This window comes from Pithys albifrons, chromosome 17 (genome assembly GCF_047495875.1).
Source record: "Pithys albifrons albifrons isolate INPA30051 chromosome 17, PitAlb_v1, whole genome shotgun sequence".
Taxonomy (NCBI): domain Eukaryota; kingdom Metazoa; phylum Chordata; class Aves; order Passeriformes; family Thamnophilidae; genus Pithys; species Pithys albifrons.
Window position 1 is genome coordinate 6,344,125 of NC_092474.1, and position 26,739 is coordinate 6,370,863.

General features: G+C 45.3%; 1 protein-coding gene across 1 annotated transcript in view; it reads right to left on the reverse strand.

Annotated features, from left to right (window-relative positions):
- The window catches only part of KDM2B (lysine demethylase 2B), a 107,183-nt gene extending 86,321 nt beyond the window's left edge, over nucleotides 1-20,862 (reverse strand). The window contains 4 exon segments of the mRNA XM_071572439.1: nucleotides 11,472-11,518; nucleotides 16,238-16,316; nucleotides 19,447-19,591; nucleotides 20,722-20,862. Coding sequence (XP_071428540.1) covers nucleotides 11,472-11,518; nucleotides 16,238-16,316; nucleotides 19,447-19,591; nucleotides 20,722-20,772 — 322 coding nt within the window. The 5' untranslated portion in view covers nucleotides 20,773-20,862.
- Between the last annotated feature and the right edge of the window lie 5,877 nt (nucleotides 20,863-26,739).

The window sequence follows — 26,739 nt, forward strand, 5'->3', positions numbered from 1 at the left end:
AAAGGAGCATTGATTGGATCAGTGCAATCCATTCGCCCTTTATTTTTAGGAAAGCTGCCTCTGTAGCAGCACCACACCCCAACATGGAAAGGCCAATTTAGTTTTTTATGGCCTCATTTACACTGTATATTCAAGCCATACTCCTGCTCCACCGGGAACATCAGTGGTGGGAAGAAGAGGGTGGCTGTGCCTGGGGCACCTGTCAAGGGGTGAGAGGTGCAGGGATGGAGCACTCCTGCCCACCAAGGAGAGGTTTGGGGACATGCCTGAGATGATGCCAGAGCTCCCAGGTCGCTGAAGGTCTCAGCCCCTGGTTCTGGCTGTGCAGCTCTGACCCTCTCTGGCTTTGGCCCTCGTACTCAGCTCTGACTTTGGGGCAGGCAAAGGGAGATTATTGAAATATCACGATGGTATTTTCCTTTTTTCTGGTTTTCTAGTTTTCTGCTGATAGTGTGAACTGGATCAGCTCACCGAGGGGCTGGGCATGCACAGGGGACCTCGGGATCGAGAGCAGCACAACTAGCAAGGGTGGAAGAGCCAGAGCCAGGAGGGAGCCACTGCCTCCTCCCCCAGGCTGCTGTTCTGCCCCCTAAAAAGCCTCATCATCAGCATATAAGGAGGAACACTACGGCCTTGATTTCCCTGATATTTGGCAATTAGGGAATTGGAAAAGACCTTCAGCTACCATTCACATTAGCAATGAACACGTGCATTGCACCAGCAATCCTGCAGCTCCTCTCTGGCCTACAGTGGTATTTAAAGGTATCAAAGGGTTGGCAACACCCCCACACATCTCCTACCCACACTTTAATGAGGGCATCTGAAAAAAGTATAGCTGTGATTACACCAGACCTCCAAAACATGCTGATAAAAGCACTACACTTGAAGGTCATTTTGAACAAAGGTGAATTATGACACTAAAGCAAAAAGACTACGATAAAATATTGAGGATTTTGGGTGCTATTCCTCCAGAAGAACACAGCTTGTTTCTAGTTTGGATGAGCTAAAGTAGGGGATGATTATTGCAAAGAACAGTAAAGTTATTTGGAGTTATTCTGAAATAGTTATTCTGAAATAGTTATTCTGCTCAATTTCGACACGTGTACAATTAATCTTTAAATCCACCTGTAGGCAGAGGCTCTGAGATGCCCATGAACACACAGCACATCAGTTCAGTCTCACTTTCATGGTCTGACATCATGGAAACACGTTCTTTTGAGGCTGTATTTTCATTGTAACATTCACTCAAGGCGGGTTTACTGCTGTTTATATCTGGACATGAACATGACTGTTTTTAGCAAAACTGTCCCACTTTAACTAAGGTTTTTGTGAAGAGTTTGACTGTGTGAGGAAAAGGACAAACTTAAAGAGAGCTCAAACAGGAAGCTGAGCTCTAAAAATAGAACTGGTTCTACTTCCAAAATGGCAAGTCAGCGGACGTGCTAAACATAGGCAGTGAGTGTTATAATACTGCATTTTTACTTGCAAGAGCAAAAAAGAAGGTATAAAGAGGGAGCATCAAATACCTTCTTTTTATTTGTTTTATTGCACAGAAGCCCTAATCAAGTCTCAAGGCTCACTCAGACACTTCTGATGCACAGAGCCCCAGTGGAAACTCATGACAGAGATGGAAGCTTACATCCATCATGTTTTAGCACAGCATTGGTTAGTGCTGAGAGCTAAACAAGTATTAAAAATATAAAAATAATAAATATATATATATTCCTCCCCCTCTCTGTGAGGGAGGATGAGTTTTCTGCCAGTTCAACTTTCTGAACCACCTCACTGCAAGAAAGAGCAAAGCTTGTGCCAGCACACAGGGAGGGGATGGGAGAGAAGTGGGGAGAGAAGGAAGGGAAGGAGCGGGACACCAATTTAGACTTGCTTAATTGGTGTGGCAAATAAAGCAAGTTGTTGGGTGCAATGGGCAGCACAGGGAACAGAGACACCATCCCTGGGCACATAATAGGCAGCAGCAGCAAAAACGAGGTATCAGTTTAGATGATAAAAAGATGGTCTGGCACCAGAGCCTTGTACTGGAATTAGAGGGTGAAGTTTCTCTTTCCAGTCTATCAGGAACACTGGGTAAGTTTTAACCTCTGTCTGCCCCAGGTCCTGGTTTCATGATACAAACTGTTCACCAACACTCAAGAAGCTGATGAGGCTTAAATAATGTTTTTAAGCGGGGTCAGCTCCCTGGCTGCTTCCCAGTGCAGCTCCACAAACCCCAGGGAAGGGTGAGCAGCAGCACCAGCACGGGGGGAAATCCCACGGAGACACCACCCACAGCCCCAGCTCCCTTCTGCTATTACACACTGCAGCTTTTCTTCTTAAACAGAAAGCTATTCAAGAGGCACAAACCTGGTGAGTGTTAAATGAAGCAACATCCTCTGAAGTCTGCAATACACCACTTCAATAGACAAGAGACTTCCACTTTGCACGGGCACAGCTCCACCTTAGCAGGTGGATGCCAATGTCCCAAGGGTTCCCTCGGAGCTGCTACAAACAGCTTCCATTTCCAACAAATTAGGCAGAGGCCTCAGACTGGAGGAAAATCACTAATGGAACCTTCACTTGAAAAAAAAATCCATTCAGCAGCTCTGAAGGCTAGTTACTAATTTTAATTCTGCCCAGGAGAGGACACGGTGCAGCTTTGTGATTCTTCCAAGCCCTGAGCAAACATGGAGCGGGTCAGAAATGGCATTATGTTGTCTGATTGATGTACAGGACTGACCAGGACTGCTGGTGTCCCAAAAGAAGGGACAGATCCCATGACAAACTAATAAAAACCCACCTGTCAAGTCCTACAGGTCCTGCTTACAGCAAAGTGTGTTCATCTCTCTGTTGTTACTGGGTCATGGATGGCAGGAGTACCCTGCACGTGCTCAAGTCTGGAAGGATTTCTCTGTGCTTCCTGACAAGCTGCTGTGGGATTAGGGAGTAAAATGAGCTCTGTACAGTGCAGCAGCCTCATCAGAGAGAGAGGGATACAGGAAACGGGAGAGGTCGCTCAAGGGAAAAGAAAGAAGAAAGGACAAAGACAAAAGGATGAGCCATAAATCTTGAGTGCTGTACTTGGGAAAGAGAAACCTGCTAGACAGAATTGGAATCTACCACTATCAGCATATTTTATTTTATTTATTTTCCAGATGTCTCCTCCTTGTAGTACTCAAATTTGAAAATAAATGCAGCAGGCAGAAGCTGGGCCAGCTCAGGCAAACAGTACCTACAAACCCCTTTGCTGACAGACCATTGGTTTGACTCCATCTGAGCTTACAGGCACGGAGAAATCATCATTTTCAGTGGTGATATTTGTTTGCTGATTTTAGCTGAGGTCTGACTTAGCAGATTTCCCAATTCAGAGCACAAAGCATGTTGACAGTCCCACCAGCATGACTGTGAGGACATTTGGAACTTGACTTTAAAAACAAAGTGTTTTTTAAAAAAATAGTGGGAGTTTTTAAACCAAGTTCAGGTCACAAAACAATATGATGGAAAACCAACCATTTTTAAGGCTTGGATCCCAAACACATTGTTGTCTAACACCTGAGACAAATCACTGAGCCCCTGATAAATGCTGCTTCCTCATTTTCCATTTTTCCCCTTGAAAAAGTCTGTAGGTACATAACTCAGCTCCCTTAAAGCACAGGTTTGGGGTTTGTATCCTCAGATCATGGGCAACAGCACTGACATGATTATTTTACAGTCACTTGTGAGGAACATCCAAGTTCACCCTCATCTCCTGCCTTCAGAGTGCTCCTGGATCTCCTGCTCCTCTCAGCTACTGGAGAGATGTGTCTCTTGTGGACCTGAGTCCCTTGAAGAATTTAGAGTGTGACTTGCAGGGCCCAGAGACTCAGGTACCCTCAATCTGAAGGCTCACAGCCTGAAAAATGTGTTCACAAGTTGTTTCTTATGGAACTCCACAGACATTGGCCTTCCAAACCATGAGAACAACAGGGACGTTTCAGTAACTCAGTTCTGGTTAGTACTCCAACAGTCCCACTTACACAAAAAGGTAAAAACAGAACCCAGAGGGCAGGCCAGGCACAGATCACACTGTGGGGCACAAACCCCCCTAAGCAGTAAGAGCAGAAGTCTTATAAGAAATGGAAATATTTCACTCAAGTGCCTCCCCTCCCATGAGATCAGTGATGACTCCTCTCCCCTAGAGGAGCCTGGTTTACTTGTTTTGCAAATGCATTATTTGGGCAGTAGGGACAGAGCACAGCCCTCGGTGCTGCCTCCTTGTCCCTCCACACAAGACTCCTGGAGGCTCAGCAGTGACTCCTGACTCAGCTCCTCTGCTCTCCCCAACGTGGCACTGCCATTCAGACAAATCCCCACACCGGGGGAGAACCATACATCTTAATCAAGGCTCACATGCAAGTCTGGGCGCAGACTTTTGCACTTCCTTTGAGCAGCCACTTTAATTTTGGGAAGTGCTCCTTACAACAGAGCCTCTCTAATGAGCCTCCCTCCTAACTCCTCTCCGTCTCCAATTTCACAACTTCCTTGAAACAAATGGAGCGTTGCTCTATAGAAAAAGCAACACTGGGTCCCTATTCAGCAGAAATGATGGAAAGTTTTCTGAGCTGCAGTGTGTGGCTGCTTTGTCCTTCTTTTGTATCTACACGGCTAATTTTCTTTCACAGGATGGAGAACTGTACATTGATTAAGACAAAATTTCCCCTACTTGCCCACAGACCACACTACGAGCCTCTCGTCTCGCTTTGTAGTTCGATGTGAATTCAACCATGATACAATTTTCAGAACAGATCAATTTGAGAGGGGCAGCAAACACGCAGGAGGAATGAACCAAAAAAAATCACTCGAAAGCAGCCACTCAGGGACACTTCCCTGGTTTGCTTTCGGCGGTTTTGAGTAGCTGCTAACAAAAAGCTGAGCGTTTGCACAGCGGCTCGGGGACCATTGTGCTGACACACCAGAAGAAATGTATGCTAATGTAAAAGGAGTGTTTTACACGGTCTCTGCCCTCCCTCCTGCCTTTGCCCATCTGACCTGCAGTCACCACCACCACAATCTTCTCTTCTTTGGAGACACCATTTACAATTCTTGATTCAGTACTGAATGAGATTTATACATCTGTATATGTATATATCTATAAATGTGTGTACAGCTTTAACTGACATATAAAAGACATTTTATAAACTCAGAATAATCATTAGCCACGATGTTTGCAACTCTTTCCATTCCCCTTTCAATATCACCTACTTCAGGGGGGGTTCCTGCATTTCTGTGAAGTACTGGCATGTATATTCTCATTTTACCAGAGTTCCTGGGGACTACAGCAGTGTATGTATTTAACAGAACACAAATGGCTGGATGGAAGATGCAGAGCCTCACAGATCTTATGGCTATTAGGTACCCTTGATGAGCAGTAATCCCTTCTGTCCCAACTGGATTTGAATTATTTACATCAGCCTGCTGACATTAACTGGGCAGGGAACTTGTTCCTCCCTGTATGAAGAGGCCATGGCTCACCACCTTCACTACATCACTTACAGTTTACAGGAAAACTACAAACTGAGACTTCACAAATTCTGTTTTTAGCACCTGAGCAGATAATTTCACCTTTCAACCTGGCTTCCACCTGGGGAAAGAAGGCCACGCTATTTACTGTGCACTGTTAACCATGGAATTGCAGCTGCTCCTACAATGAGCAAAATGTATGTATGGCCAAACTTCGCGAACAAAGATTTGGGAAGGACTCTCCCCACGTGGGTGTGCCCTTCCAGCCTGCGCAGAGGATTTTAGGTGAGGCTCAGCGTGCGCAGAACTGGCCCCACCGTTTCAGTCCTGAGGTTCATCTGCCACGGCCAAGCGAGCTTGGACAGTGACAGTGAAGTCCTCAGGACTAGAACCTACAGCACCCGGCATTTCCCAGGAGGTCTCCCATCCAAGTACTAATCCGGGGCTGACCCTGCTGAGCTTCCGAGATCTGACGAGATCGGATGTCAGGGAGGCATTTAACTGCCCAATGAGCAAAATACTGCGATCCCAAACCTCACAAAACTTGCTTGTGGCTCTTCCTGTTAAAAAAAACCCTGACCAGCCAGGAGAATGCTCCTCTGCACATCCGATTCCATCCCCTGGTGTTAAAGGAGGTTCAGTTGCTCACTCAGTGCGCTGTGATGAAGTCCTTAACATCTTACTTGCTTAGTGAATAAACCATGAGCAGATGTGTAAGAGCAGAGCATCTCCCCCAGAGCTTGTCAGCAGCACCAGGGAAGCCTGACCTGCACTTGCAGAGCCAACCCCACCCCCCATTTGTAGGACTTTTCCCTTGCAAACGTCTGGGATTTAATGCTGTAATTTATTCTATTATCTTTCTCCACTGACACCATGATTATAAACTCATGGTTGATGCACAGACCTTCACACGTATTTCTTTAAACACCCAATTTGCAACTGAAATTTTTGGCTCAGCTCCTGCTCTTTTGGTGTTTCTAATGAGGAAGCAAACCCCAGCAGTAGTCAGGTATCTCTTCAGCTACTCCCAGCAAGGAAAGCAACAGGATATGTAGAGTCTGGGTTTTGCTTTCACCCTTTGTCTTGGAGATCAAAGCCCGCTGCCAGGTCTTTAAGGATTTGACAGAATTGCAGAAATCAAATATTGAAATGATCTATTAGGTCCCATCTTGTGCATCATCTCCTTGGGCCAGATGAAGATGGCTCTTTGCAATAGTTACTGGAGTTTGGTCATGTCTGCTTTTTACTGCCACACCTCAATGCACACATTTTATCACAATTAAAATCTTTGATGCTTTCAGCTTTACTTGGATTCTTTGTATAAGAAACACCAAAGCCTTTCAACACAGTTTGTGAACACAGCAAGTAAATGAAGGGAACCAACATTTCCTTACCCATCATGGCCCAGGCCAGTCTGCAGCATCAGATTTTAATAACAAATTCTGTGACAGATGATACATTCCTCACTGCTCCTACACTTATTTTTTTGAATTCTATAAATAAACCCTTAGTGAGTTGGTTAAATAAAATCAATCAGTGAGTTGATGTCAGTTGTTAGACCACCCCATGAATAGTCTAAGTCCTGTACTTGCACTGTTCCCACTGATACAATGCCTGGCTGGGCACGGTGAATTCCATAGGACAATGCTGCTGATCCTACAGAAGTGACCGCTCTGGTCACAACTTTAACCTCTTCAGCCCAGGGATCACAATAACCCAAAGTTTCTTTTCTTCCTTACAATCCTCAGCATGTTTGAAATCTCCCCTTTTGCCTCTTGTTGGGGCTGCAAGCTCCACTTTGGGGATGTACAATAAATACCTACCCTGGCACACAAAGATCCACCAGCCCAGGGAGGGAGGAGGTGAAGCACATCACAGATCCAGCAGCACCACTTTGATTTCTTTAGTGGTTTATTTAGTTTGTTTGGGTATGAGTGCAAAAAGTGGGATTCAAGAGCCTTGGGCTGCCAGCCTGTTGCAAGGAAACTGAAGAGAGGTGGGCTAAAAATTAAAAATAAAAGCAAATACATCCAGACTGGCCATTACTGCTTAGAGAGAGACACTGTGCTTGTGCAGGGACTGCACATCCACCCAGGGAGCTCCTGGGCAGACACAAAGGCAGTGCAGACATCGAGAGTCACAGGGTGAATGAGGTACTCAGATGCCATAAAAAGCAGATATTCTTCTAAATTCAATCAGTGCTGACCCAACCAAACCACTAAGGAAAAAAAAGTGAAAAAAAGTAATCAGAGAAAGGAGCTCAGCCTGTCAGACTGAGGCACACATCCATTTGTGCCTCCTCTTTCTCTCTCCTTTACATGGTTCACAGCTCCCCAAACTACTCAGTGCTCCTGCCTTCAGATTGTGTGATGTCCATGAAGGATAATATAAAGACAAAAATCAAACAAGTGACAAAATGGAATGCTTTGGCTTTCTGACATCAAAGACTAAAGCAAATGATTGCATTCATCCCTTGAATCCAGGAGTGGCAAAGGCTGGAGGTGGCAAAGCCCTGACTGTCAGCAGCTGGCTGAGCAAGGCAGTCACTTTTCTCCTTGCTCAGCCCTGGGCAAGTCATTTTTGGCACAAAACGTTCCCACAGGTACGGACAGATGGAGAGTTGGTGAACAAATTGGGAAAACACACTTTTTTTTTTCTGCCCACCTATGACAGACACCCCTGCAGAAATAACACTAAACTTTTAGTGCAGATGTGGGAGATGTTTAAGGACACTGAGAGGGCCAATGACCCTCAATCAAATCTTACATCAGGTTATGAAGACATGACAGTGATTCTGCCCTTCAGAGCTGGCAATCAAATCTACCTCACACAATGAAATTGCAAAGCTTAAGAGTTACTAAATTACAACAGTTTTACTTCTTTCACGAGCTGTCTCAAGTTCCTAAGCAGGCCAGGAATTCCTCTCCAGGTCTCCATGTGTATCCTTGGCTCACAGCCACCTCACACATCAGACAATTTCCAACTGCTGAAATTAATCCATTGTCTCTGGTTTTAAGGAGCATCCAGGATGGTCCCTATGGAGGAGGGAGGCTGGTTACATTACCCCAGGTGTACAGTTTCAAGGGATGGGTCTAAGGCTGCTGTAGGGAAGTGTTCCATGCACATGTGGGTGCACAGCCAGGCACACTGAGATGCAACCACAGAAACAAGAGGCCATGAACATCACCAAACCAACCTACAGCTGGGAGCTGCATCTTTTAAACAAGGAAAACAAAACATCACTCAGGCAGTGACAATGTTTCTTTGGGAGTCCAAGAAAACACTAAAAAATACACCTAAGCTCAAGTAAACACAAACAACAATCAAACCCCTCCCCCTTTTTTTTTTTTGCTCCTTGTTATTGCCACAGACCAGAGTCTTCAGAGGGAGATTTAAAAGCTTGTGGTTATTTCCCTGTGATTTACAGGTGCTGCACTATGGAGATGGAACAACGGCCATGTTAGAAAGAGAAAGTAAGATTTCAGTATGATTTGAGACCAAAGGCTCAGTAACTTCCCATGGAATTTACGTGCTTTGGAAAAACCCAGCACTGAGTCTTTGAAGTGTTCTATAACAAATGTGTTTCCCCCAATTCAGAGAAGAAAAGAGAACACATGATAGGCTTCAATAGCACCAGCACACCACAATGATGAGCACTTAAAAACCCGACAAGTTTACCCAGAACACAACATTTTCCAAGCCATGTTCTCTCTCTACCGACTCCCACTCACAATCAGATGTGGGGAGTTCTGATCATTCCATTTCACATTCCCAAATATCCTTCCCCTCCCAGGTTCAGCAAGGCATTGAATAAGTTTTGAAAACACCACATGTCAGAAACAGAGACCTGGAGGTTCAGGAAGGTCTGAGGGGTCTGCTAAAATAATGCTGGGATGATGACATATTAACATCTCCAGTGACAGGAGATACTAATAACACAAGAATTTTCATCTGCTTTGTTTGAGCATTAGATTGTGAATTTTAAGCTAAAACTAAAAAAAAAAATTATCAGCAATGATATGCCATGGAAAAATTGCTCCCTGGTGTTTCCTGAAGGCATTAGTAGGTAATTTAGAAACGTGGCATGGAGACAGGCAGTGCCCCCAGTGCCCTCAGTGCCAGCGTGGCTGTTCCATCCAGCAGAATCCACAGCGGCAAAAACCATTTGCCGTAAGAATGGTGATTTTTCAGTGTTTCTCACGGCCCATTTCCCAAATAGTTCAGATCTTTTGAATCAAAGCTTCCACCTATGGTGCCAGAAATCATTAACTGTATTACTGAAAGAGCAGGTGAGAATGTTCTTGAGCACATTACAGGCTCAGTACAATGACTCCAAAGGGAGTTTGCCCAAACATGATATAAAAAGAGCCACGATGTGGTATCTGGCCAAGAGCACGTGCAGGGATTGCTGGTCCAGCTGTGAGGAACAGCACACTTTTACATTAATCTCCAAGTTAATTACAAATGTTATTTCTGCTCCATTGTTTCATAAAGGTAATTTTATTTATAAATATCCCCCTGCTTTGCTTGCCATGTACACAGGAATCTCCACCCCCTGGTACTTCAAAGGACATCAATCTTGAGGAAATGCAACTCCCACACTTTGACTGTTATACAGGAAAAACAATGTTGTTATGCAACACTACACTGTTCCAAAACATCTCAACGTCAGACCCTCAGCTTCAGAGGCAGAAATGGAGTTTATCAGCTGTGGTACAAATTCCCAGAACGCTGCAAACAGGGGCCAGGCAATGACAAGGTTTCTGCATGAGGCTACTCCACCCCAGAATGAGAGAGATTCTGTACCTACAAATGTCACAGGCAGGGATTTAAGGAAATCCATAAAATTTAGGACTTCAAACACCCAGACTGACCAACCGAAATGTTACCAAATAGCACTTCCAACACCACTTCCCTGCCAGAGGTTTGGGGCTTTTTTTCCTGAACTTATAAATGGTCATAAATTAAACAACATTGCTGAGTTCTGTTTGTGAAGGAAGGTTATCAGAGATAACCCCTTCTCCAACTGATAACCCCAAGTGAGTAGAAACGAGGCACAAGTTCCTCTCCTTTGTTTCTCTAAGCTACATCTTTTCCAGACTTGATATTCCTAATGATTATTAAACTCAGAGTAATTTTTTTTTAATTGGTCTTTCAGAATGCAGCATCTGAGTTAATTTTAAAGGTGAATTCCTGCCACAACACAGGTGAATAAACCCAGTAAATTGTAACTACCAGGAATGCAGTGAAAAGGCTTCCTGAAGGATTGGAGCCAACACAGCCAACAGGCCAGCTTGTTCCATGGAGTGCAGGATCCCTATTCAGTAACAATTTCAGATAACAGTAAATAGCACACCCAGCTGCAATAAAAGCACATTTCAAAGAAACACACAGTATAATCTCCTACTCAAAATATAGCTTTTCTTAAAGAACATTTACTTTGCAAAGATTGCCAGGAAACATTTGATGATGACAGTCACCACTCCTCTGGTTTGTGTCTTATCAAGAGCCAGGCAGTTTGCAAGGCTTTGTGCTCAGCCTCCCTTCACAACCTTTCCCTCAAAGCATGACCTGGCCTGACACTGATAAATACTGTGGGGAGAGCACAGGCAAGAGGTGATATGACTCCAATCACACCTTTTACAAGCAGATGCTCTACAACAGATTAAAAAAAAAAAAAAGAACTGAATCAATAGAGCTGCTGCTTTCCAGGATCACAAAAGTGCGTGTAGAACACCTGTTAAGGGTAAAAGCATTCCCTCCTTTCCAAATGGCCAATTATCCGGCGTGAGATCGCAGTCCAGTCAGCACAACTACTAATTAGGGGTCTCCCAGCCTTTCTAATTTACAAATTGCTTCTCCATGCCTTCTCCCAGATCCTGAGAGTTACCACAAATGTCTACAAACACGACTGGACAAGTATTTCAAAGCAATCCTGTTCTGTATGGAGTTAATCCAGTGCATTCAAAATAACTTACCCACTAATAGCTTCACGTCCCTGACGGTGAAATCCGGGTCAGGCATTCTGTAATTAGCAAAGAAAGCGACGTTAAATACTGACATGATAAGTGTGGGTACACGTTCGTTACCACAATAAAAGAGAAATAAACGCTCTTTGTCCCCAGTGCAGGAGGTGCAATCAAGCAAGGCCTCTCTGAACTGTGGACAGTGCAAGTTTTAATGACACACATGACACCTTTGCACTGGCAAGTGTGCAACAGTTTCTCTACTCACAATGAAAGAAAAAAGGTGTCTTTTCAAGCACTTCTTATCAGCACTAGAGTGGGAGGGAAGGGAAGGGGTTGGGGGTGATTTCAATAAAATCCTGAACTTTTACAGCTTGTTCTAAGGTGGTGGTTTGCAACTGCTGATGCCTCGTGTATATCCCCCAAGGTGAACATTATCCCACTTGCCAAACTAAGGGACAGAGCAGTAAAACAGTCTGTTCAAAGCCACATCATCACAGGTTGGATTCATTGCTTGGAAATAAAATATAGGAAAATAATTAATTAAAGCCCCTTGGTTTTAATGACTGGCAGAAGACAATGTGGCTGTATTTGCTGGGCTGGGAAATTGTTCAATTCAATTTGGGCTAATTCTGAGCTAAATTAAATGGTAGCATAATTGGTTCTGGGATATTGATGCATTTATAGGACCACTGGTAACACAGGCAATGTTTTAGGGTTTAATGTAATTAGACAGTAGCCTGGTACACCAAGTATGTGTCAGGGAGAGGGTAAAATTCTGCAGCACACACACTGGATGGAAAAAGAAAACAAAAACAGTAGTGGGGCTTTAAAGCTGATTGACTTCATCTTACTGACAATATTTCACCCTTCACATTGCACAAAAGCTGACTAAGGAATTGGAATGAAAAACAGCCCAGTGGGACCTGCCAGCTCAGTGCTCCACCCCTCTCGTTCTGCCCCAGGTTGAAGATAAACAACTTGCTCTGGACTTTTGACAAAATTTGGTTAGAAATCAGAATGATCCAGCCCATGGGCAAATGTTCAGAGCAATAGTTTTTACTATTAAGAAAACACTAATAGGTAATTTCTGTAACTTACTAAGAGGTAAAGTTAAAAAATGCATTTACTGGCGTGGATGCATCTTGAGAACTATTTGCCAAATTCTGCTTGTCCACTTTCTTTCACCCTTATCACCTTCCTCTGGTGGGATGCAGAGGCTGGACAGTATCTTTTGTTAGTTCTCTGCCAACCCTCACATCTTTGCCTTGAGCTGTGAGGGCCCCACAGCTCTGGAATTCACTCCCTCTCCGGAATGAAACAGCCTGAATCTACTGACCTTCAGGGTTCACTCCGAGCTCATCTCTTTTTCCAAGCACTAAAAACTCAGAAATAGGGGAAGGAGGAACTATTTATGGGTGACAAGAACATGCAAGGGTTGTCTGCAAATGCACAGCTTGCCTGTATTTGGTGTCAGAAACGTAGAATGATTAGATGGGTGATCTTTTTACACTTCCATAAATCAAAATAAAAATCAACCACCAAGATAAATAACAATCCCTACCCAGATGGATAGAGCAATTACAGGCTTTCTAAGAGCTCCACCAGCAGCTGACAATAAACTGCTCAAACTGGAAGAATACAATTCTGCCTGGCAGTGGAATTGCATGTTTAGCTTTTTGGAGACTACACCTGGCAGATCCCTTGGGCTTTTGTTCTGCAGTCTCAGACTGTGTGGTACATTCGGAAAGGAGAACACAGAGAGAAGAATTTCAGGCCTGAACACAGCAGGTTTCAAGTACAAGAACACATTTTGTAGCTGGGTTGTCTTGGGAGATCCAGCTTTAATTCCAACCATTCTGCTGCCATAGATGACAGTCCTTCAGCTCCAGCCCCACGAGCACAACTGCCACACTCAGTCTCACGCAATCAGGGCTGGTTTTGCTACAGCACTCGGAGAGCCAAAGATATAAATATTCTTTTCTTGGAGGTCACCAGTCCAATATCACTCAGTGAGTGTTGGTTTCTTTATTTTTCTGCGTATAAACCCAGAAGAGCAACAATGCAAGAACTCCACAGATATACTATTTCCCTGCAATTTTCAGACAAATGTATCTTGTGAAAAACTACTGTGAATGCTTCTAAAGATTTCCAATATCATAAAAATATAGGTAAAGAATAGTATAGTGAGGTGACTTGACCCCAAAATATGACCGACTACGTTTGAGGTTTTCAGCAGTCTGTAATACACAAACCTAGTGCCTCTTGCCTGAAACAGAAAAGAAATGCAAACATCTCAGTGTGCACTGGGTGCCTTTTAGTAAATGTTTAAAGATGTGCTAGGGAATCTATTCAGAACCTAATGAGGATGAGCTCAGGCCAGCACAGGTATGTGATTTACCACATTACAATGCAGGATGACCATTGTTCCGGTAAGAGACAATATGTCTCCAAACAGCATTCTCTCTCCAAGTTACAATCCTGCAAACAGCCAAACAGCCCTCCAAAAATCCAGCTTCCATTCTGCTGGGAGAGCACAGGTGGGCTTTCCTGCTCACAGCCATACAAGTATGTTATGGTGCCATGGTGGTCAGAAATACAGAGGAAAGCAATTTTCATTATTATGGTTTTTCCTCATTCCTCTCATTCCTTGCCATTTGAGACCCTCCAAGCACAGCAACCAAACTGCTCAGCTCTGTGTTGTGCATCTGCCAGGCCTGGCTGCTGACACTGTGTTAAACTCATCACAGCAAACTGACACACATATTTTTCCTTCCCTGTCCAAAGTTAGTGTGTGACAGAGCAACAGGTAAGTGCCTCCAAAACTCTTGCTGTGGATTTACTCCTCTTCCGCCTCTTCCCAGTCCAGTTCAGCACTCTGAAGATGCTCTACCCCAACTACCAGAGCTGCACAACTCCAGCTGAGAAGCAAGGCATGCATCACTGAGTCCTGCTACTTCTTCACTTCCAACACATGTTCCAAAACTGATGTTTGACTGCTCTGATGAAGCTGACAAAGAGGCACCTGATTTTCAATGGTCTCTTTGAGGTGTGGTGACCTGTCTTGAAGAAAAAGAAACCAACACATGACACAAAAAACCAGGTTGCTCTTTACATGATCCTGTTGCCTTGAGGAGTCTCTGAACTCCTGGACCAAGAAAGAGCAAACACCCCTCTCCACAGGCAGCATTCCACCAGGAATACTCCTCCAGTGACAGCACAGGGCTAACCCAAAGTGGATTGTCAGGTGGCAGCTCTCCAGATTTTGGGCACAGCAACAGGGAAGCCAGTAAGGTTTTGTGAGCTGAGAGTTGAGTGTTGAAATGTCTACGGTGAAATTGCCTCCTTACAGAATCCTGAAGAACGAGCAGCAAGAAGAAAGGGATGTTCTGTCCAGGGGTTAGGACACTGAGGAACAAGGCATCTTTGTGAAGGATCGTGAGCAACACTCTCAGCAGGCCAGGCAGCCTGAGGTCTGCAGGCACCACAGGTGGCCACAGGAAGCACCGAACCAGGCTGGTTATCCACGCTGATAATGCCTGGCCATTTGCAGCTGAGGATCTGAGGCCCAGGAATGTCTGTGTCTGCAGGATGAGCTCTCACTTCCACACTTTGCACAAGCTGAACTGGTACTGTTGGCACAGCAGGAGCTGAAATATCTCCCCGGTTTTGTTCTTCAACTGTGGGGAATTTCACGTGAACTTCCCCATACACAGGAGGAGGACCTGGCTGCTGGGAAGGTGCAGTGATACCTCTGGCTCCTGAACGCTGCCCAGAAGAGCTGATGGTTTCTTCAGGAAGAAATTCTTGAAGATTTTATCACTTGCCCTTTAGGAGCAGCAGTTTAAAACCAGTGCATGTAGAGAGCCAATTAAGCACTTCTTGTTCAGAATTCAAGACACAAAACTATTTCACTACGTCACCAGAAGCATCACAGCAGCTTCTGTTTGCTCTGACAGTAAAGGAACACATGGTTGTCAAACACCCCGCACACTGTTTCTTCTCTTTCTCTCTTTAAATTATATTGGGGTGGCCTGATTCTCTTTGATTAGTAACTGGGACTCAGTCCCCTGAACTGTGAGGTTTTCCAGCTGAAACTGAGCAAAATAATGATGTTTTTAAAAAAATTATTTTTCTGTCAGCTATGATCATTTACACAGTCTTAATTTCCAGAAGTATCAAGGAACATTTATCTAAACTATGGATTATGTGGCTGATAGTTTATCCTTCTAATATTTCTCTCTTGGACACTGTCACTTTCACAAAAAACTTGCAGGATTCTCCTGTTAAAAGACCAAAAACTTTATAAATGGATTTTAACAAAAGGCAACCTCAAAAAGACTCCAGTAATCCCACGTTTAACCAGACATTATTAAATATTTACAAAGCTGAAACACTCTGAAGAACCGTAATTATAATGGAAAACGACAGGCAGCATCAGACATTCCACCTGTAATGCAGGTCAAAAACTGAAGGGAGTCTGTTCTGTCATCACAGCATGGACTGGGCACAGAAACCTTTGGATTTTATTCCTGACTTTCCTTGCTGACTTATTTTTGATTGTGCAGTACCACGCTGGATGCACTTAACTTTTATAGACCTCATTATCTGCCTGTTTATAAGCAGAAAATAATCATTCCTCTTTTCAAGGGTGCTGACAGTCTGACTAATTGCAATCCATTTTGAGATCATCAAAAGAAATATCAGGTACAAGTGGAAAGCATAATGGCTATTTTATAAAAGCATTTATTAATCATCAAGATTTGCTTGTAACTTACTTAATTCCCAGTCCATCCTTATTTCTGAAGATGAGGGGAACTCTGAGAGCTTCTCTTTGCACATACTCAAAAGTAAAATCTGTGAAAATCAATTAAAAAAATACCCCAAGTCAATTACAATGGCATTGGCACCTCAGGTTACATTTTCTCAAACGCTCCCCATTTCCTTTTTCTCACCAAAAAGAACTCCACTATCACCCAAAGAGAAACAGAAAGAGAATGCATATTTTAGGTCTGAACCGGAAACCCCCTGACAGACAATGCTCTCCCAGCTGCTCCCTATTTTTCCTGTTCACTGATGCACATAAAATAGAATCCAGTCAGTTTGTCAATTAAGGTCTGGGTTGAAACACCCAGGCTGTAATGAAATACCAAATTAACAGTTCAAAGATAATCTTGACTAATTTGCTGCAAATCAGTCTAGTACTTTTGGGGCAAATGTGTTGTTTAAACTATATGTGAAAGTTTAGACATTTTAAGCTATGCATTTCTACTTATAAAAATACATATTTTCCTGTGAGCATTATCTGCATAGAGCAGAAAGCTGTTGATTCAGTGAACACGTAATTTCTTTTTATGTGAGGGCTACTGTGACTTTCAACAGAGAAACTTTACTTCTAATTAATCAGAACTATAACAGCAGGAGCTGATAGGAATTTTATACAGCTCCTGGCACTTAGGAAATCTGTGAAAAATGGATAGTTTTTGTGGGGAGTCACAGTACAACACACAATCAAACTGAAAATTAGACATAGATTTGTCTTGTTAACACTGGCCAACATCACCTTGTTGCTTCACTCCAAGGATTAGGCAGGACTAGCCTTTCCTGGGGATTTCTCTATGCACTGTCTGGTACAATAGCAGTGATTTGGGGATTAGAGAGGAAGTTACAAGGCAGCGATTTGGGTGAGCTGTGCTACAAAACCCTCACTCCGTTTGGAGCCTTCTGCTGCAGAGAGCAGAGGAATTCCTGCAGCAGCCACGGGCTGATCTATGGCTCTGCTATTCCCCTTTTTTTACAGCAAAAACTGACGTCTGTAGAGTGCCCATACGATGCCTTCAAATGGCAAACGTGGCTTGACTCCTCAGCACTACAAAATGCACTGCCCTGCCCAACACAGTGCACCCTCCCTGTTTGTATTTGGGTACACACAAGCAGTTTAGCTCCAATATTCTGCCAGTGATGTCCATGATCCCGGGAGAGCACGAGCACCTCAGCCCAAGCTGAGGTATTTCTGTGCTCTCAAACTCACACTGAAACTAAAAAGGGACCCTGAGGCCAAGCTCCCACGCCTGCACATGTACTTCCCTCTATTTTTACAACTTTTTCTTTGCTGCATTCAGTTAGTAATTATGACAAGTAGGGATATAATGTTCCTACTTAAGAGTTACCAAATCAGAGCACTGTAATTATCCATTTACAGAAACATTAAAATTACAGACACTTTACTGCTACTAGTCTCAAAATAAGTGCAATGAATACTCCATTTAACTAAGGTTACCAAGTAAATATTTCTGCACTAGAGAAGTCTTCCTTTCCCATAGGCAGTCCCATTAAAACTGTTGGCTTTAGGTAAGCAAATAAATAAACCACAGAGACTTTTTAGGGACACTGACCCAAGTCAGAAAGTCAACAAACATCAGGAGTAATATTGGTGGAAGAAGCAGAGGCAGCTATAAAGCCTTGCAGACTAGAGGACAAGTAGCTATGACTAAGTGCACTCAAGCCAAAAATCACACCACTGCAAGAAGAGTTATCATTAAAAGTAAAAACAAGGATATGGGAAATAAATAAATATATTGCTCAACTAATTCCATGTGTTCATACAAACTGACTTCTTTATTCTTACCAACCACTGTCATTGTTTTGTCCAGATTCAATTCAGCTCTTGGATTTATAGAGAAAAAAAATAAACCAATAGTAAAAATAAAGCAGAGCAAATAGGAGGGCAGATCCTTTCTTCATAATGCCCCAACAAAGCATTTAAATCCCTTGTGGGGCTGAACAAAGCCGACACAGACCACAACAAAATAACAAAAGACACTCATTTATTTTCAAGTTCCCTGGAAAGGAGAAAGCTGCCCAAAGATTTTGGAGCTGCTGAGCCAGGGAAGCTGTGGATTGTATTATCCTTAGCATGAAGCAATGGCAACCACTGGACTGTTTGGATGCTGAGGGTAGAGTGCAATTACTTTCTGGAAAATTAATTAACATTTTCCAGTTAAAAAATAGGTATTTGTTTGGAGGAAGAGGGAGGTCAGGGTTGAGCTTATCTCCTAAACAAATACCTTCCTAAGTAAGACAGGTATTTAATTTCTCCACCACATCAACTTTTCTAAAAGGAGCTTAAAATGCTCATGTAAAACTAAGCCTAGGGGAGAAAAGGAAATTTTCTAAACTCGATTAGTGGCTCCACACACAGAGCAATTTCAGGAGGATTACAGCCAAAACTTCTCTTTCCTGAGAAAGCCAGCTTAGACAGGCGTCCTCAGTCAGGCCGAGTTTTAGCGATAGCCATCTGGGATGGGGATCCGTGTCAACAGTGCAGTGGTAAATAAAGGTGACCTGCACCCCTTCCCCCGGCCTGTTGGATTCCCGGGCAAAGCTCTCCCGTTTCCCTTCCTGCCAGGCAGGCATGCGGCAGAGCTGCGCTGTCTGGCTCTGCTTACCGCTCCGGAATTCAAGTCACCTCAGCAAAGCAAGGAACTTTGGGGAGGGCAGCGCTGTAATTTAATATATGATAGGCACACAAAGAAGTTATTGACTTTAAAGTCTCCGAGCCTGGCGAACAGGCTCATCAGTCGCATCCCTTCGCAAAAGGGGTTCTGGATTCAGGAGGGGGCGGAGGGGCAGCAGGAATCACCTCCGGCTAAGTGGGGGCTGGGGTTTCGGCCTCTCCCGTGCCAGGACCTAATTCCTGAACACCCCGGTGGTGCGCTGGGGTCACGGTGGCGGGGCAGGGCGGGGGGAGCTGCCATGGATCACCGCGCTCATCCCAGCCCCGCGGCGAGGCTAAAACCGCCCTCCGCGTGCGGGAGGGCCGGGCCGGGGCAGCCCCCCACGACCCCGCACAGCCCCCGTTCCCCTCGGGCCGGTGGCGTCACCGGATCCCGGGCAGGGGCACGGGCGCGAAATCCGAAGCCGGCGCGGAGCTGCACGTGGAGGCGGCGGCGAGCGCGGCCGGGCGGCCCCGGCCCGGCTGGTTTACCTTTGCCGTCCATGGCATGCACGAAATCCCCGTGGTACATTTTACTCTTTAATTTCTCTTCCAAATTGAAACTCCTGATGCTGACAATTTCCTCCACGTCCGAGAGGTCCTCGTTCTCATCGTACCGCCTCCGGCCGATGCAGCGCTAGAAAACACATAAAAACCCAAAATAAAGCACATTGTCGGGGAAAGAAAAAACCGAGAAAAGCGCAAGGATCGTGCAGAAGGGTTTGATAAACACATTCTGGGGGAAATAATTAAGATGGCAAGACACAAACTGAACAAAACCTGAACCCAAACAATCTCCAACACAGCTGCATGCACAACCTTTTCCATCCCGTGACACAGAACTCGGCAGGAATAACAGGTGCCTGGCTGCAGGAAAACTCAAACTTGGGCTGCTGAGCAGGGGCTGGCGCTGGAAGGCGAGCGGGAGACTGGTAACTCGCCGGCAATTCATAAGCTACAGCACCGATGCGTTTTGAAATCCCGTTAAAAACCGTGAAAGGCGGCCAGCGCTCGTTAGCAACCGGATCATTTTTATTATGTTATTATTATTTTTGCACGTGAGCACAAGCTAATTCCCCAGAGAAGAGAAAAGGGGCACGAATCATCGCATCTGATGCCCAGCATCCAGGTTTCGGTATTTACATAATCCGAGTGTTTCCATAGTCACACCGGAAGCGGCGATTTAAAAACCAGATCGCTTTATGTAACGCCGCGATGGATGCGCAGCCCCCGCCCGCTCCCCCCGCCGCCCCGCACGCCCGACAGCGCCGGCAGCGCGGGGGTCGGCGGGCGAGGGGCAGCACCGAGTGCAATGCGGGGGATGGCGGGGTAGGCCCGGCCCAGGCCGGTGCCGCTGCCCCGGGGAAGCTGCGGCGGGCGCGGAGCCGCGGCTGGAGGCGGCGGGGACCGGCCGCGCACAAGGTAGGTCCCCGGCGGAGCGGGGGTCCCCGTGCAGCCGCTGCCGCCGCCGGCTCTGCCCCCTCTCCCGGCAGCTCTCGCCCTGCGAACCCGCCCCGCAGCCCCGCCGACACGCGCGGTGGATCAGCACAAACCCGCACCCGCCGGAAAAAAAATAATAATCCGTGATCGTCCCACCCTGCCCATTCCCTCCGTTCCATTCCGCCCCTTCCCCGCTGCCTCAGTCGCGCGCTCTCAAACTAAGTCGCTCCGCTGCCTACGTCCCGCATGCATTTCTCCCTTTGCAAACAATTAAGCAAAATCAATTAAAAGGCACGAATAGGAAAGAGACCGAAGCCAGCTACACACCAATCTTCTTCCAGAGTCTTTCTTTGCCTCCATTTTTTTGGAGAGTTTCATCACTTATTTGTCAACAGTTCCTGTCCCGCATTTTTGGCCCAAATGGGGAGGAGGCAAAACAAAAGCCATCCAGGGCTCGCTAAAGTTTTGCAATTTTGCACCAGCACTTTTTTTTCCCCGGGGGGGGGGAGGAGGGGGAGGGAAGGGGAGGGGGGCGGCGGCGATGCCTTTTGCAAAGTCCTAAGGAACCATGTTCAGGCGCTGCGTGCGGAGCGGGGGCGCAGGCGTCGCAGTGCCCGGAACGTAAACAGCGGCGGGGCCGGGGGGGTGATGGGGGGGCGGACCGGGGACACGGCGCGGGACCGGCGCTCGAGGCGCTGATGGCGCGAGCACGGCACAGGACCGGCGCTGGGCTGGCCGGGATGTGGGGCTGGACAGGGTACCGGGGCGGTACCGGCGCTGGGCTGGCCGGGATGTGGGGCTGGACAGGGTACCGGGGCGGTACCGGCGCTGGGCTGGCCGGGATGTGGGGCTGGACAGAGTACCGGGGCGGTGCCGGCTCGGGGCTGGCCGGGATCGGGGGAATGTCCGGGATACCGGGGCGGTATCGGCGCTGGGCTGGCCGGGATGTGGGGCTTGCCGGGATGTGGGGCTGGCAGGGGTACCCGGGCGGTACCGACTCGGGGCTGGCCGGAATAGGGAAATGTCCGGAGTTCCGGGCCGGTACCGGCGCTGGGATGTGGGGCTGGCTGGGATGTGGGGCTGGACAGGCTACCGCGGCGGTACCGGCGCTGGGCTGGCCGGGCAGGGGGGAATGTCCGGGGTACCGGGCCGGTACCAGCGCTGGGCTGGCCGCCGGCCCCGCCGTGCGATGCTCGGTCACGAGTGCTCGACACGCAGGCGCTGAGCGGCCGCGGGGGGACGGGGAACGGGCCCCTCAAAGGCGCGGATGGTCCCCGGGGTGGTACCGCAACCCCTGGGAACGTGCCCGAAGAGTTAAGCGGTTCCGCTTAACTGGGGAGACTCTGGGCTCCCCGCCGGTGTCCAGCCCCAACGGCTTAAACAGGGGGTAAAGAGTGGTGAATTAATGTAGCAAATACTTGAAAATAATCTTAAAATACGCGGACCTGGTGTTAATTGTAGTGGTGGCTTCGCTCTGTGCCTCTGCCGCACGTGCGGCGCGGCTCAGCGCGGCAACGCGCCCCGGCACCGCTCCCGGCGCTGCACCCACGTGTCTGGTGAGAACCGGCCATAAAATCTATAATGGATTATAGATGGTGTTAAAGAGGTCTTAAACGAAGAGAAAATGCTTTTGTAATAAGGAGGTACAACAGGTAGTTAGAAATCGCATGAAAAAGTAGGTAAAAATGCTTTAAGTAGCTGCTGATACAAAAAGTCTGCAAGACAGAGATGCTGCAGTTCCTAAAACTATCGGCGGGTCTCATTTCTACAACACCCACTCACAGCCACTCTGTATTGATGCTGAGCAAATATTGGGACCATCTGATTGCAATAGCAGGGTCAGAGTGCAGGTTTTGAACAGCCTCCAGGTTCCACAGCGTTGGCTCCTCTCTGAAGTGACATCCTTTACCTCCCCTCCACACCCCCCAAGAAAGGGAACATCAAAGCGTACCCGAGCCCAGGGTCGGGCCTGATGGCTTTGGCAGAGCACCTCTGCTTTCCTTTTTGCAATCAGTTGAACGTCCCACGTACTGTATGAAATATATTAAGTATGATGCAAAATGTAAAACACATTAAAATTCAACTTTGCAGGCCTTGCCATTCATCTCTTTGGAAAGATCCCTATTTTAATGATCCATGACATGTGGATAAAGGCAGGAGAGGACAGAGTTCTAACAGGATTTAAGGCAGTGAGCTTCTCCTCCTGATTCTGCCAAGAACTGTTTGCAGAATCTTGAAAAATCATGTAATCTTTCTCTAACATCTCCCTATTTGCAGACGATTGAACTTTATTATCGTATGGAAGTGTTTCATAGGCTATATATTGAAGTGTGGATTCCAGATGTCTGTTGGAGCAAGTGCATTATTAATCCATAATCCTGAGGAGATATATACATATCTTGACCTTTCAGCCAAGATTACTCAATGTTAAAATTAAATACACGTGTACATCTGTAGGTTTGAGGCTAGAGTACAAGATAAATGGATGTTTCTAGAGAATCATCAGAGAAAAAACACATCATCCATCCAGTCCACAATAGTCCACCAAAAGAGACAGAACAGAGGCATAAACCAAAATCAACTCATTTTTCTAAATGTTTCCTTTTGGACATAAACAATCTTAGACCCTTGGTAAATCAAGCAAACTCATCAAGGACTATATCCATCACATACACCTGGAAACACTAGAGCACATTATGGAAGTGTGGAAGTAAATGTTTCAGAAATACAACAATTTCTATCTATAGATCTCCAAATATAGAAAACACTTGTTTAACCTTGTTTTAAGACAAATGATTCTTACTCAACTACAGTTCATGATACCATGGAAATAATCTGTGTATTAATTACAAAAAAAGTCTCAATGAGGAAAAGGGAGGAGGTAGGCAATGGATGGTGAGAATATTCATATCCACAGCTGCATTAGATAGGAGAAAAGCATTTAGAGCAATATTAAACCCCTGTGCTGCAGAACCCAGACTGAAGTGCTGGCAGATGAGGACTGGGGGCTGGTTTCCCCCTGAGCAGGTCATGCCACAGTTTTCCAGCATGGCCCAGAGCTGGGCCCCATCAGGCAGCACTTGGAATGGGAGAGCCCAGGGCTGATACAAACCTGCCCTTCTTCACAGTAAAAACTATGGGAAAACTACTCCTATCAACACTGTGATACAGTATCAAACCCGCAGTATCGATCCTGTGGAAAGCGAGCAGTGGGTATTGGGAAAGGGCTAGGCTGAAATCTGAAAAAAATATTTAACCTTTTTTGCTGAATGTGAATGTAACTTAAATTATTTAAGATCTAATCATGCCAAGGCTTGGATCCTGACCTTGTTAGTGTGAAACAAGGAACTGCCATTTAATTAACATACTGCAGGGCTCGTGCTGCAACCAGAACTGAAGTGCTTATGAACACATGGGTTCATTTCACCCCACTGAGCTTTAAACATAGTTACCTTCCGTTGGATGGAATAGACAGAACTAATCTTAAAACATTTTTTAAAATATTGTTTATCCTGTAAGACCTATCATTCTATACCTTGCCTTGGGTTAAGATGGAAGAAGATATAGTTAACTATTTCATTGGTTTATGAAGGAAATTAAAATATGTTTTTTTCTAGATATGACAGATCAAAATCTTTGCAGAAATTCCATCATCTAAACTCTAAGCTCTGTTTCAGAGGAGACTTGCAGAGATGTTTGCCTTGACCTCTTTGGGATTGCTGACAAACCTTTATTTGCCTTTTGCAACTTGAAATGTGCTGTTTTTAATGCAGAGCTACCACGATTTCCACTTTGTGGTGCCCTGAATCGGTTTGGGTGCAGTAACAGGCGCAAATGGAAGTTCTGATCTGCATGAGAAGCTGCAGATCCGTTTTAGAACAGCTGCTCTGGCGAGGGCAGCACCTCGGCGTGCTCAGCACCGGCTCACATTAATCACAGGGTACTCGGCGAACCTATTCAGCCTCCTACAGAAAATACAGGAGTACATTTTTAGCAGGAAAAGCGAAGAACTATGAGTATCCTTGTGACAGAGTACAGATTTCTCAGGGCTTTCTGGAAAGAAACTTGGACTTCTGCCACCTGCTCCGATTGTGTTCATGCATAAATGATCCAGAGAATGGGTTGACATTACCTCTAATTAGGGGTAATAACAGACTGCTGCTGGAAGGGTCCGTTCCCTTTCTCTTACATGAACATCCCTCACTTCTCCTGCACTGATTCGTGGAGCCACAGGGTAAGTCTGGTCAGTGACCTGATCCAGCAGAAAAATCAGCCATTAAGAAAAACAATAAAAGTATTTCTTTCATTAGGTCAATTCACCGAAGCTCTGTAGCCATTTGAGTGTGATGCACAGGCTGGAGAAGGGTGAGATGAAGGGAGAGGGCAGGACTACACCCTTTTGGTGGCCTTCTGCAATTGCACGGGTCACAGGTGACAGCAAAGCCCAGCTCTGAGCCCCAGCGTGACTTCAGAAGGACTCCCTGAAGCATTTCTAAGAGTTAATTAAGCATGGCTGACTCTTAGTTTCAGCTAACTCTAGAGTGGCAGTGTAGAGGTGTGTAACAGTTGGGAATAAAATCATGTCTCTGTATAATTTGTACCTCAGAATGGAGCTGTAAAATGGAACAGAAAGGGTGCACTGCTACAGTCTTTGTGCCTCAGTTGCAGATAAAGACTTGATCCTTAATTTGTGTTTTTCTGTTTAATAAACTGATTTTTTTTAATCTCAGCTAGGAAAGGAAATGTTCATTTCAAAGCTACAGCACTGGGGCTTGAAGCTTCAAATGACACATGGGTTTAGTTTGGAAAAGATGAGATTTTGCTGATTCTGTAGATCCTTTTCCACACCATTTCTTTGAATGAAATATGAACTCAGCAGTACATCTTTCAAAGCCCTTCCCAATAAACAGGAATAGGAATGATGGACAGAAAAAGAGAGGAGCAGTGAGCTCAAAGAGTCTACTTTAATAAGATTATTTAGAAAGACACTTAATGTCCTTCTCAGATTTATGTCTCCTGCAGCTGGTTTGGGGTTTTTTTCTGTGAAGAAATATGATTTTAGGGAACAGGTCAAGACCCAAGTGTTATTAGTGCAGTAGTCCCGGCCCATGATGTTACAGTTCAACCATAATTTTGTGCAGACACAAGAAGAAATAGGGAAATACCCATGTTGTTTATGTACATGTACATAACCATGTGGAACATTTTTAAATTTATAATTCCACGGGAACTAAGTGACAGAGACTTAAATATTTGCTTGAGATGTGGAGTTTTACATTACAGATTTTTGATGATTATCTTGACTCCCAAGATAAGGTGGTAAAGAAATCACAATGAGTTTGTTACTCATTGCTCATTGCTCAGACAGCCTCAGGCACCAGTGGGAGGCACAGAAAATGCTGATTGTGGGGTCAGGTCTTCTGAGGTTTTTTTGGGGTGGTGTTGGTGGTGGGGTTTTTTTAAGAATTAAAGCACACCAAATAGAAAGTGATATTTTATAATCATAGAATCATTTAGGTTGGAAAAAACCCTAAGGATCATCAAGTCAAACCACAAATCTAACAGTGCCAAATCCACCTCTAAATACCCATTTATGCTGGACTTCCACTGAAGTGGATCCCACACAGCAGTACTGACACCCTTAAAAGAGAAAGAAGGCGGCCAACACTCCATGGAGTCAGTGATACAAGAGCAAAGGCCTTTGTAGAAAGACTAAGCCACACTCATTCTTCTACAGAGGTGTTTTAATTCCTCTATAGATAAAAATCTCACCCAAAGTTGTTTATAACAAGAGGAGGACTTGTGCTTGTTTCCTGAGGAGGGAATGAGATCTGATCTAAGTGGTAATAAATGGTGGTTTCAGAATGCCTCTGAAGACTTCAAATGCTTAAGACAGTTTTTCTTGACTGCTTCAACTACATCTTTTTAAAAAGAATGCCTTGTAAATGAAAAGCATCAAGTGATCTTGTTGGTGTAGATTGTCATTCCCTTTGCTGTGCGTAAGTAAATGAACGACCTTGCAAATCAGAAAGGTGTGAACAGAGGAACAAAGCAAGAATGCTGAAGACAATCTGCATGGTTTTAAATGTCAAGGCAATACAAAATAAGGGATGCTTTTTGTTGCTAATGGAACTAGCCGGGATTCAGCTACTGACCATCCATATGCCTTTAAATTGTCCTGTACTGTTTCTATTGTAAAAATTGTATTTTTCTTACTAGAAATCGATAGCAACAGGTTTATTTCTTACTTCTTCCCCACAAATTTGCTGTAGCACAAGCACTGTATTGCCTCACCTTTTCAGGAATCATCTTCATTACTGTGTCATGTGTTTGTTGTGGAGTTCT